Here is an 18,690-nt window from a genome sequence, read left to right as displayed (position 1 = left end):
AAAAGTTTCCCTGACCCTGCTGACTGGGAAACTGACAACACTATGATGCTGCCACCACCATGCTTCACTGTGGGGATGGTGCTCTGGGGGTGATGAGAGGTGTTGAGTTTGTGCCAGACATAGCGTTTTCCTTTATGGCCAAAAAGCTACATTTTAGTCTCATCTGACCAGAATACCTGTTTGTCATCTGTTTGGGGAGTCTCCCAACATGCCCTTTGGCGAACACCAAATGTGTTATTTCTTTCTTTAAGTAATGGCTTTTTTTCTGGCCACTCTTCCGTAAAGGCCAGCTCTGTGGAGTGTGCAGCTTTAAGTGGTCCTATGGACAGATACTCCAATCTCCGCTGTGGAGCTTTGGAGCTGGCGCAGGTGTCCCATCTAGAGCTCTGGAAATGCAAATGCAAATGTGCTACGCTATATGCTAATAGTATTAGTTAAAACTCAAACGTTCATTAAAATACACATGCAGGGTATTGAATTAAAGCTACACTCGTTGTGAATCCAGGCAACAAGTCAGATTTCTAAAATGTTTTACGGCGAAAACATAGCACATATTTATGTCAAACCACCACCGCAGACATAGCTCATTAGCATAGCCAAGTAGGAAAAAATATGCAATCAACAAACGCAGGATTAAAAAAAAAATCATTTCACTAACCTTTTGAAATCTTCATTAGATGACAGTAATATAACATGTTACACAGTACATTCATTTTTTTTCAATAATCTGCAATATATATCCATAAATCTCTGTTTACAATGACGCATCGTTCAAAAAATGCTACTAAAATGTCAGGAGAAATGAAATAGCTCCGGCAGATAACGTCAGCTAACAAGGAATACACATCACTTTGACTAAATATGCATGTTTTACATATGTATAGGAAGATACACTTCTAAATGCAATCGCTGTGTTACATTTATTTTTAACGTTACAGGTTGCGTTCACTAGGCTATACTAGGAGTCGGCACTCCAAAGGTATCATTATGCCTCCTCTATCTTGGAGTCGATAGAAACCCAAAATTAACACATAAATATTCCCTTACCTTTGCTGTTCTTCCATCAAAAGACCTGGAAGGGATTATACTTACCAAAACAGCGTTTAGTTTTCAAGTCTGTGTCTTTCGGTTCTCAAAATAGCCAGATTTCGGTCGAAATGTAGGCAAAATTCAAGTGGATGCGCACCAAAACGTCGAAATTATATATTATATGTCGAGTAAACTTGTCACACTATGTTCATAATTAAGCTTTAACATGTTATAAAGGTGTACAGCAATTGTGAGGACGAAGCGAAACACACACGTCGTTTAATCGATCCTGAAGAAAAGACCTCACCGGAGCAGAGCGCGCATAAGCGTACACTTTTTTTTCGCGTGACCGAGACCTTTCGGCACGCTCAAAGTCTCGTGAGCACGCGATTCTCACAATGAGAAGCCCCATTGAAAGCAGGCTTCGCGCTGAACACGTACAGACTGATCCCAGAGCTGTACCTGTTTGGGCAGTGCGTATACGATGACGTCAAAGTTGGGCCAACTTTTTCCATGACAAGAGAGACATTTACAGTACATTTAAGTCATTTAGCAGACGCTCTTATCCAGAGCGACTTACAAATTGGTGCATTCACCTTATGACATCCAGTGGAACAGCCACTTTACAATAGTGCAACTAAATCATTTAAGGGGGGGGTGAGAAGGATTACTTTATCCTATCCTAGGTATTCCTTAAAGAGGTGGGGTTTCAGGTGTCTCCGGAAGGTGGTGATTGACTCTGCTGTCCTGGCATCGTGAGGGAGTTTGTTCCACCATTGGGGGGCCAGATCAGCGAACAGTTTTGACTGGGCTGAGCGGGAGCTGTACTTCCTCAGTAGTAGGGAGGCGAGCAGGCCAGAGGTGGATGAACGCAGTGCCCTTGTTTGGGTGTAGGGCCTGATCAGAGCCTGGAGGTACTGAGGTGCCGTTCCCCTCACAGCTCCGTAGGCAAGCACCATGGTCTTGTAGCGGATGCGAGCTTCAACTGGAAGCCAGTGGAGAGAGCGGAGGAGCGGGGTGACGTGAGAGAACTTGGGAAGGTTGAACAACAGACGGGCTGCGGCGTTCTGGATGAGTTGTAGGGGGTTAATGGCACAGGCAGGAAGCCCAGCCAACAGCGAGTTGCAGTAATCCAGACGGGAGATGACAAGTGCCTGGATTAGGACCTGCGCCGCTTCCTGTGTGAGGCAGGGTCGTACTCTGCGGATGTTGTAGAGCATGAACCTACAGGAACGGGCCACCGCCTTGATGTTAGTTGAGAACGACAGGGTGTTGTCCAGGATCACGCCAAGGTTCTTAGCGCTCTGGGAGGAGGACACAATGGAGTTGTCAACCGTGATGGCGAGATCATGGAACGGGCAGTCCTTCCCCGGGAGGGAGAGCAGCTCCGTCTTGCCGAGGTTCAGCTTGAGGTGGTGATCCCTCATCCACACTGATATGTCTGCCAGACATGCAGAGATGCGATTCGCAGAGACTTTGGGAGAATGCATGCCCTGAGACTTCTGCTTTACACAGAGACAAAATTTAAACGGTTTTAGAAGCTTTAGAGTGTTTTCTATTCGATAATATTTTTTATATGCATATATTAGCAACTTTTGACAAAAATGTATCCTGTTTTATATGGGTACCCAATTCCTCCAGAAGGGGCAGTAAACAGGGGTAGGCTTAACAGGTTAATGCCCTCCTTGCCTGGTCCGTTAGTTTTGGTTGGCAGTCCACTCTTGGCAGGTTTGTTGTGGTGCCATATTCTTAAAAAATAATAATAATGGATTTAATGGTGCTCTGTGAGATGTTCAAAGTTTCGGATATTTTTTTCTAACTCACCCTGATCTGTACTTCAACAAAACTTTGTCCTTGACCTGTTTGGTGCTTCTACACCTGCATTGCTTGATGTTTGGGGTTTTAGGCTGGGTTTCTGGACAGCACTTTGAGATATTAGCTGATGTACGAAGGGCTATATAAATACATTTGATTTGATAAAGGACTGAGGGTCTTCCAAATTTTGAAAGTGTGTAAATAGTTACCCATGTTATTTTGTACATGTATATATTTTTTTGTCCATTTTATTTGTCAATCTTTTTTGGGGGGGGGAGTGTGTGTTAGAATAACATTTGGGCATTTTGTACATAGTTATTTGTTTCAAAATGTATACCTTCACCAATTTGGCCACATTTGGGCAACTTGTGTGGGACACCTGGGTGACTTCATGATAAATGTCATGTAGCACACTCATTTTGGAAGTTATCATTCTGAAACATTGCACAAGTGCTGTTGCCCTTATGCGTTTCACTGAAGTTGTCCCCATCATCCAATCTGAATGTTTGTTTTATCTTGTTCATTTTAAAGATGATACAACAATAAAAAGAAGAAAATGTATGATTTTTTTCATTGTATTATCTAAACCAGATGTATTGTGTTATATTCTCCTACATTCAATTCACATTTACACAAACTTCAGAGTGTTGTCTTTCAAATGGAACCAATAATATGCATATCCTTGGTTCTGTGCCTGGGCTACAGTCAGTTAGATTTGGGTATGTCTTCAGGCGGAAATTGAAAATAGTAGGGTGGTAGCTATAAGAGGTTAAAAGTGTATAAACGTGTTAAGTCCAGTAGCAAATATCGAATCCTCTTCAAAGTTCTATACATACAATGTTGGAGCACCAGTTTGCTGTCTAACATATCAAAGAACTAAAAACATGGTATTACCGTAAAGAGATTGTGTGGTCCTTTAGAGCATGGGGCTTGCAAAGCCAGGATTGTGGGTTTGAGTCCAGCTGGGGGCCACCCATATGAAAATAAATGTTTTGTGAATGACTGAGAGCTAATGTGCATATGTGTGTCTCCCTCAGATTCACAGAATTCCTGGAGCCCTTTGAGAGAGTAATCCAACCAGAGGAGCTATGGCTCTACAAAAACCCCTTGGTGGAGTCAGACCACATCCCTAAGAGGGTCATGTTCGTAAGTGACACACACACAGACAGATAGGAGCACACACATGCACACACCATCATCATCACCATCACCACCATCCTCATCCCACTCATTCTATTACCTCTCACAAATTAGACTCAAATGAACGAATTCAGATGGTCTGTGAACTGGAGAAATTAGTCATTCAGGATAATAGTATTAGTTATCTTGTAATACATCAAATTCTCTATTGGCATAAGTTCTAAGCATTCATCAAAAGATGCGAAAAGTGCATCACAGAGCCATATTGATCAATCGTCCTTAAAGACATTTCCTGCAAGTCTATACGGAAAGAATAGGGGCAGTGGAAGTCCATGGAGGACATTGCCAATCAATTTTCACAAACATAACAAAATCTCCAGGACACCTTTTTCAGTTGGAAGCATATAAAAAATATATTTTTTATAATATATTACACTGGATCTTTCTTGAATAAGTTCTTTCTTGTTTTTCCTCTAACTTATTCTGAGTTTTTATTTTCTATCTAACTGTACTGTTAGTCCTTCAATTTCCTTTGATAATATCGACTCTTTTGATCTATTGCTTTTGTTTTATAGATGAGTACTGAATTCCATGGCCTCTAAAGGCACACTTAAAAGTGTCCCATACAATAAGGGGATCTGCTGTACCTATGTTATGTCTGAAAAAGTCAGTTATAAATTCTTCTGTCCTAGTTCTAAACAATATATCATTTAGTCGGCTTTGATTAAATTTCCAATATCATCTCCCATGTGGAAATTCTGTAAGAGTAATATATATACCAATTATGTGATGATCCGACCGCATTCTGTCCCCTATCAACACATTTTAAACTTTTGGTGCGAGAGAAAAGCATAAGACAGTAGTCAAGACGACTAGCTTGATTATGTTATGCAGGTGAGTGAGGACCCAAAAGCGACTTAACAGAAACAGAGTTTATTAATGTCCAAACAGGGAAAACATAAATCCTCAATCTTTACAGGAGATGTCCAAACAGGGAAAACATAAATCCTCTAGTTGTAGAGGAGAATTGCAGGACTAGCGGCAACAGACTGCAGGTCCCTTCGGGTAGGCGCGGGCCGTAGAGAACAGAGACACCTGCTCACACGCAGCATCTGATGAAGAGGCAGAACACGACATGACGGAACAAGGGCAAAGCAAACAAGAATCCGACAAGGACAGAAGCAGAAACAGAGAGAGAAATAGAGACTTAATCAGAGGCAAAAGAGGGGACAGGTGTGAGAGAGTAAACGAGGTCGTTAGGAGAATGAGGAACAGCTGGGAGCAGGAACGGAACGATAGAGAGAGAGAGAGATAGAGAGAGAGAAAGTAACCTAATACGACCAGCAGGAGGAAACGAAGAGAAGAGAAAGCACAGGGACAAGACATGACAATACAATACATGACAGTACCCCCCCACTCACCGAGCGCCTCCTGGCGCACTCGAGGAGGAAACCTGGCAGCAACGGAGGAAATCATCGATCAGCGAACGGTCCAGCACGTCCCAAGATGGAACCCAACTCCTTTCCTCAGGACCGTACCCCTCCCAATCCACTAGGCACTGATGACCACGGCCCCGAGGACGCATGTCCATAATCTTCCGGACCCTGTAGATAGGTGCGCCCTCGACAAGGACGGGGGGGGGGGACGAACGGGGGCGCGAAGAAAAGGCTTGACACAGGAGACATGGAAGACCGGGTGGACGCGACGAAGATGTCGCGGAAGAAGAAGTCGCACTGCGACAGGATTAACGACCTGAGAAATACGGAACGGACCAATGAACCGCGGGGTCAATTTGCGAGAAGCTGTCATAAGAGGAAGGTTACGAGTGGAGAGCCATACTCTGACCGCGACAATACCTAGGACTCTTAGTCCTACGCTTATTAGCGGCTCTCACAGTCTGCGCCCTATAACGGCAAAGTGCAGACCTGACCCTCTTCCAGGTGCGCTCACAACGTTGGACAAAAGCCTGAGCAGAGGGGACGCTGGACTCGGCGAGCTGAGACGAGAACAGAGGAGGCTGGTACCCGAGGCTACTCTGAAAATGAGATAGCCCGGTCGCAGACGAAGGAAGCGAGTTGTGAGCGTATTTTGCCCAGGGGAGCTGTTCTGCCCAAGACGCAGGGTTTCGAAAGGAAAGACTGCGTAAGATGCGACCAATAGTCTGATTGGCCCGTTCTGCTTGACCGTTAGACTGGGGATGAAAACCGGAAGAGAGACTGACGGAAGCCCCAATCAAACGACAAAACTCCCTCCAAAATTGAGACGTGAATTGCGGACCCCTGTCCGAAACGGCGTCTGACGGAAGGCCATGAATTCTGAACACATTCTCAATGATGATTTGTGCCGTCTCTTTAGCAGAAGGAAGCTTAGCGAGGGGAATAAAATGAGCCGCCTTAGAGAACCTATCGACAACCGTTAGAATAACAGTCTTCCCCGCTGACGAAGGCAGGCCAGTAATAAAGTCTAAGGCGATGTGAGACCACGGTCGAGAGGGAATGGAAAGCGGTCTGAGACGGCCGGCAGGAGGAGAGTTACCGGACTTAGTCTGCGCGCAGTCCGAAAAAGCAGCCACGAAACGACGCGTGTCACACTCCTGAGTGGGCCACCAAAAACGCTGGCGAATAGAAGCAAGCGTACCCCGAACGCCGGGGTGGCCGGCTAACTTGGCAGAGTGAGCCCACTGAAGAACGGCCAGACGAGTAGAAACGGGAACGAAAAGAAGGTTACTAGGACAAGCGCGCGGCGACGGTGTGTGAGTGAGTGCTTGCTTTACCTGCCTCTCAATTCCCCAGACAGTCAACCCGACAACACGCCCCTCAGGGAGAATCCCCTCGGGGTCGGTGGAGGCTACTGAAGAACTGAAGAGACAGGATAAAGCATCAGGCTTGGTGTTCTTAGAGCCCGGACGATAAGAAATAACGAACTCGAAACGAGCGAAAAACAGCGCCCAACGAGCCTGACGTGCATTGAGTCGTTTGGCAGAACGGATGTACTCAAGGTTCTTATGGTCAGTCCAAACGACAAAAGGAACGGTCGCCCCCTCCAACCACTGTCGCCATTCGCCTAGGGCTAAGCGGATGGCGAGCAGTTCGCGGTTTCCCACATCATAGTTACGTTCCGACGGCGACAAGCGATGAGAAAAATATGCGCAAGGGTGGACCTTATCGTCAGAATGGGAGCGCTGGGACAGAATGGCTCCCACGCCCACCTCTGACGCGTCAACCTCGACAATGAACTGTCTAGAGACGTCAGGTGTTACAAGGATAGGAGGGGATGTAAAACGCTTCTTGAGGAGATCAAAAGCTCTCTGGGCGGAAACGGACCACTTAAAACACGCCTTGACAGAAGTAAGGGAATACCCCCCTGTATTGGACAAAAATGAATGGCAAGTCATTGGCATCGGACAAACCATATACACATTGGCCAATACCACCCAATTCGGCGTTGATTCATGCAAAGTGTATTGCAAATGCCATATGGCAATTGCCAGTTGTAACACTTTAAAAATTCAACAGGGGGCGAATCCGCTCCACCGGGGTTTTTCATATTGGAAATGTAACCCAAGTCAACGTCCAAAAGCAAAATTTTGAAAAAATGAATTTTTTGTCAAAAACTTATCACCCCTTAAAAAAGTGCTTTCTGGGCCGTTTTTCGAAATTCTTTCGATTTTTTTTATCAATTACACATGTGTAAGAACTGTATGAATATACTTTTGTCCAATTTTATTATCATAATTTTTTTTTTTTTACATGCGCATAAGGAATATGTTTTGTCCAATTTCAATATGATTTCATAGGAAGTCAAAAGTCAAAAGTCAAAAATGTTAAAATTTTGTAAAAAACTTCACACACCCTTAAAAAAGTGCTTTCTGGACCGTTTTTCGAAATTCTTTCGAATTTTTGTCAATTACACATGTGTAAGAACTGTATGAATATACTTTTGTCCAATTTTATTGTCATATTTTTTTTTTTTTACATGCGCATAAGGAATATGTTTTGTCCAATTTCAATATGATTTCATAGGATGTCAAAAGTCAAAAGTCAAAAATCTCAAAATTTTGTAAAAAACTTCACACACCCTTAAAAAAGTGCTTTCTGGACCGTTTTTTGAAATTCTTTCAATTGTTTTGTCAATTACACATGTGTAAGAACTGTATGAATATACTTTTGTCCAATTTTATTATCATATTTTTTTATATTTTTTTTAAAATTGTGCATAAGGAATTTTTTTGTGGGCCAAATGACATAAGAAATTTGACATGCTCAAAAATCCTGCAGAAATGCAAAATTGACTGGCCTGATGAACTCGAGATGGCCGGGCAGTGATAGTTGTTCCTTTCCATCACTCGTTGTGTTGACTTCATCATGTCCATTTGTGATGTTTTTTCACTATAGAATCATATTGCAAGTGCACATGCATTTGCAATATGGTTCAATGGACAATTACTATATGAAATTTGACATGCTCAAAAATCCTGCAGAAATGCAAAATTGACTGGCCAGATGAACTCGGGATGGCCTGACAGTGATAGTTGCTCCTTTCCATCGCTCGTTATATTGACTTCATCATGTCCATTTTGTGATGTTTTTTCACTATAGAATCATATTGTAAGTGCACGTGCATTTGCAATATGTTTCAATGTGCATTTACCATATGAAATTTGACATGCTCAAAAATGCTAAATTGACTGGTCTGATGAACACAGGATGGCCGAGCAGTGATAGTTGTACATTTCCATCACTCGTTGTGTTGATTTCATCATGTCCATTAGGTGATGTTTTTTCACTATAGAATCATATTGTAAATGCACGTGCATTTGCAATATGTTTCAATGTGCATTTACCATATGGAATTTGACATGCTCAAAAATGCAAAATTGACTGGTCTGATGAACACAGGATGGCCGAGCAGTGATAGTTGTACATTTCCATCACTCGTTGTGTTGATTTCATCATGTCCATTAGGTGATGTTTTTTCACTATAGAATCATATTGTAAGTGCACGTGCATTTGCAATATGTTTCAATGTGCATTTACCATATGAAATTTGCCATGCTGAAAAATGCAAAATTGACTGGTCTGATGAACACAGGATGGCCGAGCAGTGATAGTTGTACATTTCCATCACTCGTTGTGTTGATTTCATCATGTCCATTAGGTGATGTTTTTTCACTATAGAATCATATTGTAAGTGCACGTGCATTTGCAATATGTTTCAATGTGCATTTACCATATGAAATTTGACATGCTCAAAAATGCAAAATGGACTGGTCTGATGAACACAGGATGGCCGAGCAGTGACAGTTGTACCTTTCCATCACTCGTTGTGTTGATTTCATCATGTCCATTTGTTTATGTTTTCTCACTTTTGCAAAGTCACTGTGCATTTGCAATATGGTTCAATGGGCAGGTACCATCACAAATTTGTCATGCTATAAAAATCCTGCAGGAATGTGAAATTGACTGGCCTGATGAACTCGGGATGGCCGGGCAGTGATAGTTGTTCCTTTCCATCACTCGTTGTGCTGACTTCATCATGTCCATTAGGTGATGTTTTTTCACTATAGAATCATATTGTAAGTGCATGTGCATTTGCAATATGTTTCAATGTGCATTTACCATATGAAATTTGACATGCTCAAAAATGCAAAATTGACTGGCCAGATGAACTCGGGATGGCCTGACAGTGATAGTTGCTCCTTTCCATCGCTCATTATATTGACTTCATCATGTCCATTTTGTGATGTTTTTTCACTATAGAATCATATTGCAAATGCACGTGCATTTGCAATATGTTTCAATGTGCATTTACCATATGAAATTTGACCTTGCTCAAAAATGCAAAATTGACTGGCCAGATGAACTCGGGATGGCCTGACAGTGATAGTTGCTCCTTTCCATCGCTCGTTATATTGACTTCATCATGTCCATTTTGTGATGTTTTTTCACTATAGAATCATATTGTAAGTGCACGTGCATTTGCAATATGTTTCAATGTGCATTTACCATATGAAATTTGACATGCTCAAAAATGCAAAATTGACTGGTCTGATGAACACAGGATGGCTGAGCAGTGATAGTTGTACATTTCCATCACTCGTTGTGTTGATTTCATCATGTCCATTAGGTGATGTTTTTTCACTATAGAATCATATTGTAAGTGCACGTGCATTTGCAATATGTTTCAATGTGCATTTACCATATGAAATTTGACATGCTCAAAAATGCAAAATTGACTGGCCTGATGAACACAGGATGGCCGAGCAGTGAGAGTTGTACCTTTCCATCACTCGTTATGTTGATTTCATCATGTCCATTTGTTTATGTTTTCTCACTTTTGCAAAGTCACTGTGCATTTGCAATATGGTTCAATGGGCAGGTACCATCACGAATTTGTCATGCTATAAAAATCCTGCAGGAATGTGAAATTGACTGGCCCGATGAACTCGGGATGGCTGGGCAGTGATTCTGGTTCATCTCAATGGCTCGTTAGGGTTGATTTCAGAATGTCACTTTTGGTGATGGTACCTCACTGTTTAAACATATTGCAAATGGACAAGAGTCACCAGCAAGTCACCGTCCATCAGTCAATTAGATATCATTCTGACACCAAACTGATACAAACTGACACTAAACCCACTTTTTCCAACCTGTTTAGTAGCCAACTATCACACACTTCAGAGCTGGCCCAAAATTCACAACGCCTTTGGTTCAAACCATAAAAAAACATAAAACACGTAGTTACGTTCTAGCTGCGGGTCCATTTCTTATGTTACGTGTAGGCCTAGCTGAGGCGACCCCGAATCCCAAGTTTCGGCTCGACCGGTCATTTCGTGTCCGAGCAAAACCCTAATTGGTGCTGAAAATCCACTTTTTTTCCATGACTTGCTACGGGGTCCTTGAATGAGCTATCGGACAGTAACGTTGGGCCGAGACGGGCCGAGACGGTCGCAATGCACCTAGTCTTGTGTCTCTGAGACATTTCTAAATGTCGCCATTTTCGTAATGGTCAAAATGAATTGAAGTCATTGCAAATGTACGAAGCTGTTTCTCGGTCCGAGAACCATCTAGAGCCACGTAACTCACCACGCACTATCGACCTGAGGTCTAGAACAGGATTCTAAAGTTTCGGAACTCTAGGTCTGATGGTTCTTTTTTAGCTCGAACAAAGCTAACTATTGGAGGCACTGTCTGTCTCTACAAACCCCAATACGTCCCTCCTTCCAAGTTGTGTGTCTGTGTGATTTAGTTTTCCTTTGAAATTTTATGGGAAAAATGACTGATTTACAGTTCATGAGGGTTGCCTAATCACACATATGAAGTTTTGGACAGATCTGACTTTTTTAACCCCTCGAAACAGCCCCTGAGACACCAATTAAGGCACTTCCGGTTGGCACAGGAAGCTATAAGTCAACACATATCCTCACTGGGCTATGCTTTTACAGAATCCTGAGTTTTAAGTCCTTACGTTAAGAATTGACTGATTTACACAGGGTTGAATGCACTGTCTATCAAACTGCAGGCAGGTAATGGAAAAACACTTTTAGGGTGATTTTAACCACTTCCGGTTGGTCCAGGAAGCTTAGAATCAACACAGGTAGACCTCATACTGGCCTGATGGACTGTCATCAAAGACAGGTTCATACGGCATTCATAACCCATATAGACTTCAGGTTGAATTTAGGGGTGCAGGCAATGTATTCCTATGGGGAGAGAAGTCAATGCAAACTCTTTGAAGTAAACACCTTATTTTAACTATTAAGGGTTAATGCCACACGGTCAAGGTTAGGCTTGCACGGATCAGGAGGACCTTAGGAACGTACCTGAGGTCGAATTGTGCTTCTCACCCTAACGGTTCTCTCACTGTCACCCAAAAGCAAATGATGTTGTGGGGCAGGCTTCATTTTGGGCCTACTTTTCTAATGGTCGCTGCGCTCAGACCGAGCGATCTACGGTCAAGCGGGATATCTCGTTGAACTCGGCACGGCCTAGAGATTATGTTTATGCCATTGCCTGCTCTCTATGTCTTTGAGAACCGCACGTTTTCACTCCATCCTTGCTGTGTGTGCGTGTGAGAGCTTTTATTTGACATCTGTTGGGAGAAATGACTGATTTACAGTTCATGAGGGTTACCTAGTCACACATATGAAGTTTTGAAAAGATCTGACCTTTTTAACCCTTGGAAACTGCCACTGTGACATCATTAAAGGCACTTCCGGTTGGCACAGGAAGCTATAAGTAAACCCATGTCTTGATTGACATAGAAACTTACAGAATCCTGAGTTTTAAGTCTTTAAGTTAAGAATTGACTGATCTACACAGGGTTGAATGCACTATGTCTATCAAACTGCATGCAGTGTATGGATCAACACTGATAAGGTGATTTCAACCACTTCCGGTTGCTTCAGGAAGCTTATAATTGGCACAGGTAGACCTCATAGTGCTCTGATGGACTGTCATAGAAGACAGGTTCATAAGGCCTTCATAACCCACATAGGCTTCAGGTTGAATTTAGAGGTGCAGGCAATGTATTCCTATGGGGAGAGAAGTCAATGCAAACTGTTTGATGTAAACACCTTCTTTTAACTGTTAAGGGTTAATGCCATAGGGTCAAGGTTAGGCTTGCACGGATCGGGAGGACCTTAGGAACGTACCTGAGGTCGAATTGTGCTTCTCACCCTAACGGTTCTCTCACTGTCACCCAAAAGCAAATGACGTTGTGGGGCAGGCTTCATTTTGGGCCTACTTTTCTAATGGTCGCTGCGCTCAGACCGAGCGAGCTACGGTCAAGTGGGATATCTCGTTGAACTCGGCACGGCCTAGAGATTATGTTTATGCCATTGCCTGCTCTCTGTGTCTTTGAGAACTGCACGTTTTCACTCCATCCTTGCTGTGTGTACGTGTGAGAGCTTTTATTTGACATCTGTTGGGAGAAATGACTGATTTACAGTTCATGAGGGTTACCTAGTCACACATATGAAGTTTTGAAAAGATCTGACCTTTTTAACCCTTGGAAACTGCCACTGTGACATCATTAAAGGCACTTCCAGTTGGCACAGGAAGCTATAAGTAAACCCATGTCTTGATTGACATAGAAACTTACAGAATCCTGAGTTGTAAGTCTTTAAGTTAAGAATTGACTGATCTACGATCTACACAGGGTTGAATGTAGTCATTTTCACCTTTGAAGGTTATGTACATCAAAACACCTTTTGGGTCAATTTAACCACTTCCGGTTGCTTCAGGAAGCTTAGAATCGGCACAGGTAGAACTCATAGTGATCTGATGGACTGCCATAGAAGACAAGTTCATAAGGCATTCATAACCCACATAGGCCTCAGGTTGAATTTAGAGGTGCAGGCAATGTATTCCTATGGGGAGAGTCAAAGTCAATGCAAACTGTTTGAAGTAAACACCTTCTTTTAACTGTTAAGGGTTAATGCCACACGGTCAAGGTTAGGCTTGCACGGATCGGGAGGACCTCAGGAACGTACCTGAGGTCGAATTGTGCTTCTCACCCTAACGGTTCTCTCACTGTCACCCAAAAGCAAATGACATTGAGGGCCAGGCTTCATTTTGGTTCTGCTTTTTTTCAAGGTCACTGCACTCAGAGCGAGCTACGGTCAAGCGGGGCATCTCGTTGAACTCGGCACAGTCTGGAGACTATGGTGATGCCATTTTTTGTGTTGATTTCAGAATGCCATTTTGGTGATGGTCCCTCTCCGTTTAAACATATTGCAAATGTACAAAAGTCAACTAGCAAGTCAGTGTCCATCAGTCAATTAGATGTCATTTTGATACCAAACTGATACCAATTGACACCAAACCCACTTTTTCCAACTCATTTAGAAGCCAACTATCATATATGTCAGAGCAGGCCCATAATTCACAGCGCCTTTAGTTTAAAACATAATAAAAACGTAAAACACATAGTTACGTTCTAGCTGCGGGTCCAGGTCGGACATTATGTGAAGGCCTTTGTGAGGCGACCCCGAATCCCAAGTTTCGGCTCGATAGGTCCTTCGGTGCCCGAGTAAAACCCTAATTGGTGCTGAAAATTCACTTTTTTCCATGCCTTGCTATGGGGTCCTTGAATGAGCTATCGGACCGAAACGTTGGGGTCCGTCTCTATGGGCCGAGCCGGTTTCAATGCACCTAGTCTTGTGTCTCTGAGACTTTTCTAAATGTCGCCATTTTCGTAATGGTCAAAATGAATTGAAGTCATTGCAAATGTACGAGGCTATTTCTCGGTCCAAGAACCTTCTAGAGCCACCTAACTCACCACGCACTATCGACCCGAGGTCTAAAACAGGTTTCTAAAGTTTCGGAACTCTAGGTCTGACGGTTCTTTTTTAGCTCGAACAAAGCTAACTATTGGAGGCACTGTCTGTCTATACAAACCCCAATACGTCCATCCTTCCAAGTTGTGTGTCTGTGTGATTTAGTTTTCCTTTGAAATTTTATGGGAAAAATGACTGATTTACAGTTCATGGGGGTTGCCTGATCACACATATGAAGTTTTGGACAGATCTGACTTTTTTAACCCCTCGAAACAGCCCCTGAGACACCAATTAAGGCACTTCCGGTTGGCACAGGAAGCTATAAGTCAACACATATCCTCACTGGGCTATGCTTTTACAGAATCCTGAGTTTTAAGTCCTTACGTTAAGAATTGACTGATTTACACAGGGTTGAATGCACTGTCTATCAAACTGCAGGCAGGTAATGGAAAAACACTTTTAGGGTGATTTTAACCACTTCCGGTTGGTCCAGGAAGCTTAGAATCAACACAGGTAGACCTCATACTGGCCTGATGGACTGTTACCAAAGACAGGTTGAATTTAGGGGTGCAGGCAATGTATTCCTATGGGGAGAGAAGTCAATGCAAACTCTTTGAAGTAAACACCTTCTTTTAAATATTAAGGGTTAATGCCACACGGTCAACGTTAGGCTTGCACGGATCGGAAGGACCTTAGGAACATACCTGAGGTCGAATTGTGCTTCTCACCCTAACGGTTCTCTCACTGTCACCCAAAAGCAAATGACGTTGTGGGGCAGGCTTCATTTTGGGCCTAATTTTCTAATGGTCGCTGCGCTTAGACCGAGCGAGCTACGGTCAAGCGGGATATCTCGTTGAACTCGGCACGGCCTAGAGATTATATTTATGCCATTGCCTGCTCTCTGTGTCTTTGAGAACCGCACTTTTCACTCCATCCTTGCTGTGTGTGCGTGTGAGAGCTCTTCTTTGACATCTGGTGGGAGAAATGACTGATTTACAGTTCATGAGGGTTACCTAGTCACACATATGAAGTTTTGAAAAGATCTGACCTTTTTAACCCATGGAAACTGCCACTGTGACACCATTAAAGGCACTTCCGGTTGGCACAGGAAGCTATAAATAAACTCATATCATGATTGGGGTATGCCTTTACAGAATCCTGAGTTTTAAGTCTTTACGTTAAGAACTGAGTTATTTACGGAGGGTTTAGTGAGTGTGTGTTATTTCAGAAAATCATAGAAAATCACAGAAATCTCGCAGAGCTCCGCAGCACACTTTAAAAAGATTCGTAAGAATACCCTGCAACTGGATCTGTAACCGTTGAAAAAAAAAACACCTATCCGTGAACATCACCAAGGTGTCGTTGTACGATTTCTTTTAAATGACGATAGATAAATGGCTGGTTCTTTTTTTATTGACACCGGAGGCTCCTTGACTTTGACGTGAAGTGGAAAAATAATTTCTCTATTTTCATTTTGGACCTTTAATCCCAGATAAATGGCCATAACTCAAAAACCGTTGAGGCCTAGACGCCATCTTGTTCGGGGCCAACTGCCCATTATGCCGCCCCTACTCTCACCGAGTTTCGGCTTCTAAATATTTTAAGTTTTCGAGATAAGGCCCCGTCGTGAATCGTGATGTTTTGTCCAATAGCAATATGATTGCTTATGCCCTCTTGTGGGAATTTCCGGGACATCGGAAAAATGACCTAAATCTTATTATTTTTGTTAAACGGAAACCGAATGTCCGACAAAGTTCATTTGATGACTTCCTGGTAGGTCCGGCCCTGCCGCTCGGCCCGACGCCGTCCGCGAATTTTACAAACGATTTCGGACGTCTAGTAAGGGACCGTACATTTGCAATATGGACTTTCTCACTAACCATACAGGTACTGCCGAAATCTTCCCTTAAGGTATGTAAGGGCTGTGAGAGGAGCTACCAGCTGACCGAAATTACGAATGAAACGACGATAGAAATTCGCGAAACCGAGAAAGCGCTGCAGCTAGACACGTGACTTAGGGACGGGCCAATCGCTGACAGCTTGAACCTTAGCGGGATCCATCTGAATGCCTTCAGCGGAAATAACAGAACCGAGAAAAGTGACGGAGGAGACATGAAAAGCGCACTTCTCTGCCTTCACATAAAGACAATTCTCTAAAAGGCGCTGGAGGACACGTCGAACGTGCTGAACATGAATCTGGAGTGACGGTGAAAAAAATCAGGATATCGTCAAGGTAAACGAAAACAAAGATGTTCAGCATGTCTCTCAGAACATCATTAACTAATGCCTGAAAAACAGCTGGCGCATTGGCGAGACCAAACGGCAGAACCCGGGACTCAAAATGCCCTAACGGAGTGTTAAACGCCGTTTTCCACTCGTCCCCCTCTCTGATGCGCACGAGATGGTAAGCGTTACGAAGGTCCAACTTAGTAAAGCACCTGGCTCCCTGCAGAATCTCGAAGGCTGATGGCATAAGGGGAAGCGGATAACGATTCTTAACCGTTATGTCATTCAGCCCTCGATAATCCACGCAGGGGCGCAGAGTACCGTCCTTCTTCTTAACAAAAAAAAACCCCGCCCCGGCCGGAGAGGAAGAAGGCACTATGGTACCGGCGTCAAGAGACACAGACAAATAATCCTCGAGAGCCTTACGTTCGGGAGCCGACAGAGAGTATAGTCTACCCCGAGGAGGAGTGGTCCCCGGAAGGAGATCAATACTACAATCATACGACCGGTGAGGAGGAAGGGAGTTGGCTCGGGACCGACTGAAGACCGTGCGCAGATCATGATATTCCTCCGGCACTCCTGTCAAATCGCCAGGTTCCTCCTGAGAAGTGGGGACAGAAGAAACGGGAGGGATGGCAGACATTAAACACTTCACATGACAAGAAACGTTCCAGGATAGGATAGAATTACTAGACCAATTAATAGAAGGATTATGACATACTAGCCAGGGATGACCCAAAACAACAGGTGTAAAAGGTGAACGAAAAATCAAAAAAGAAATAGTCTCACTGTGGTTACCAGATACTGTGACGGTTAAAGGTAGTGTCTCAAATCTGATACTGGGAAGATGACTACCATCTAAGGCGAACATGGGCGTAGGCTTGTCTAACTCTCTGAAAGGAATGTCATGTTTCCGAGCCCATGCTTCGTCCATGAAACAACCCTCAGCCCCAGAGTCTATCAAGGCACTGCATGTAGCACCCGAACCGGTCCAGCGTAGATGGACCGACAAAGTAGTACAGGATCTAGATGGAGAGACCTGAGTAGTAGCTCTCACCAGTAGCCCTCCGCTTACTGATGAGCTCTGGCTTTTACTGGACATGAATTAACAAAATGTCCAGCAAGTCCGCAATAGAGGCACAGGCGGTTGGTGATCCTCCGTTCCCTCTCCTTAGTCGAGATGCGAATACCTCCCAGCTGCATGGGCTCAGTCTCTGAGCCAGAGGAGGGAGATGGTTGCGATGCGGAGCAGGGAAACACCGTTGACGCGAGCTCTCTACCACGAGCCTGGTGACGAAGATCTACCCGTCGTTCTATGCGGATGGCGAGAGCAATCAAAGAGTCCACACTTGAAGGAACCTCCCGGGAGAGAATCTCATCTTTAACCACTGCGTGGAGTCCCTCCAGAAAACGAGCGAGCAGCGCCGGCTCGTTCCACTCACTAGAGGCAGCAAGAGTGCGAAACTCAATAGAGTAATCCGTTATGGATCGATCACCTTGGCATAGGGAAGCCAGGGCCCTAGAAGCCTCCCTACCAAAAACTGAACGGTCAAAAACCCGAATCATCTCCTCTTTAAAGTTCTGGTAATTGTTAGAGCAATCAGCCCTTGCCTCCCAGATAGCTGTGCCCCACTCTCGAGCCCGGCCAGTAAGGAGTGAAATGACGTAAGCAACCCGAGCTCTCTCTCTAGAGTATGTGTTGGGTTGGAGAGAGAACACAATATCACACTGGGTGAGAAAGGAGCGGCACTCCGTGGGCTGCCCGGAGTAGCAAGGTGGGTTATTAACCCTAGGTTCCGGAGGCTCGGCAGGCCAGGAAGTAACAGGTGGCACGAGACGAAGACTCTGGAACTGTCCAGAGAGGTCGGAAACCTGAGCGGCCAGGTTCTCCACGGCATGGCGAGCAGCAGACAATTCCTGCTCGTGTCTGCCGAGCATGGCTCCTTGGATCTCGACGGCAGTGTTACGAGCGTCTGTAGTCGCTGGGTCCATTCTTTGGTCGGATCCTTCTGTTATGCAGGTGAATGAGGACCCAAAAGCGACTTGGCGAAAACAGAGTCTTTAATCCAGTAAAGTAAATATACAATCATAAAGCACAATTCCACTCGTAATGACGAGAACAGACTGGAGACTCGATCATGAACTGCAGGTTGCCTCGGGAAGGCACTTGAACGTAGCAGACTCAGACACCTGCTCACCAC

The 18,690-nt window shown here is 44.1% G+C and overlaps 1 protein-coding gene across 1 annotated transcript in view; it reads left to right on the top strand.

The window, feature by feature from the left end:
- Nucleotides 1–18,690, top strand: part of LOC124040832 (phospholipid phosphatase 4-like) — a 140,531-nt gene that overhangs the window by 66,632 nt on the left and 55,209 nt on the right. Inside the window, exon 2 of the mRNA XM_046357934.1 lies at nucleotides 3,882–3,990. Within this exon, the coding sequence (XP_046213890.1) occupies nucleotides 3,882–3,990 (109 nt within the window). The remainder of the gene's footprint in view (nucleotides 1–3,881; nucleotides 3,991–18,690) is intronic.

This window comes from Oncorhynchus gorbuscha, linkage group LG08 (assembly GCF_021184085.1).
Source record: "Oncorhynchus gorbuscha isolate QuinsamMale2020 ecotype Even-year linkage group LG08, OgorEven_v1.0, whole genome shotgun sequence".
NCBI classification, from domain to species: domain Eukaryota; kingdom Metazoa; phylum Chordata; class Actinopteri; order Salmoniformes; family Salmonidae; genus Oncorhynchus; species Oncorhynchus gorbuscha.
This window is presented reverse-complemented; position numbering and strand designations above follow the sequence as displayed.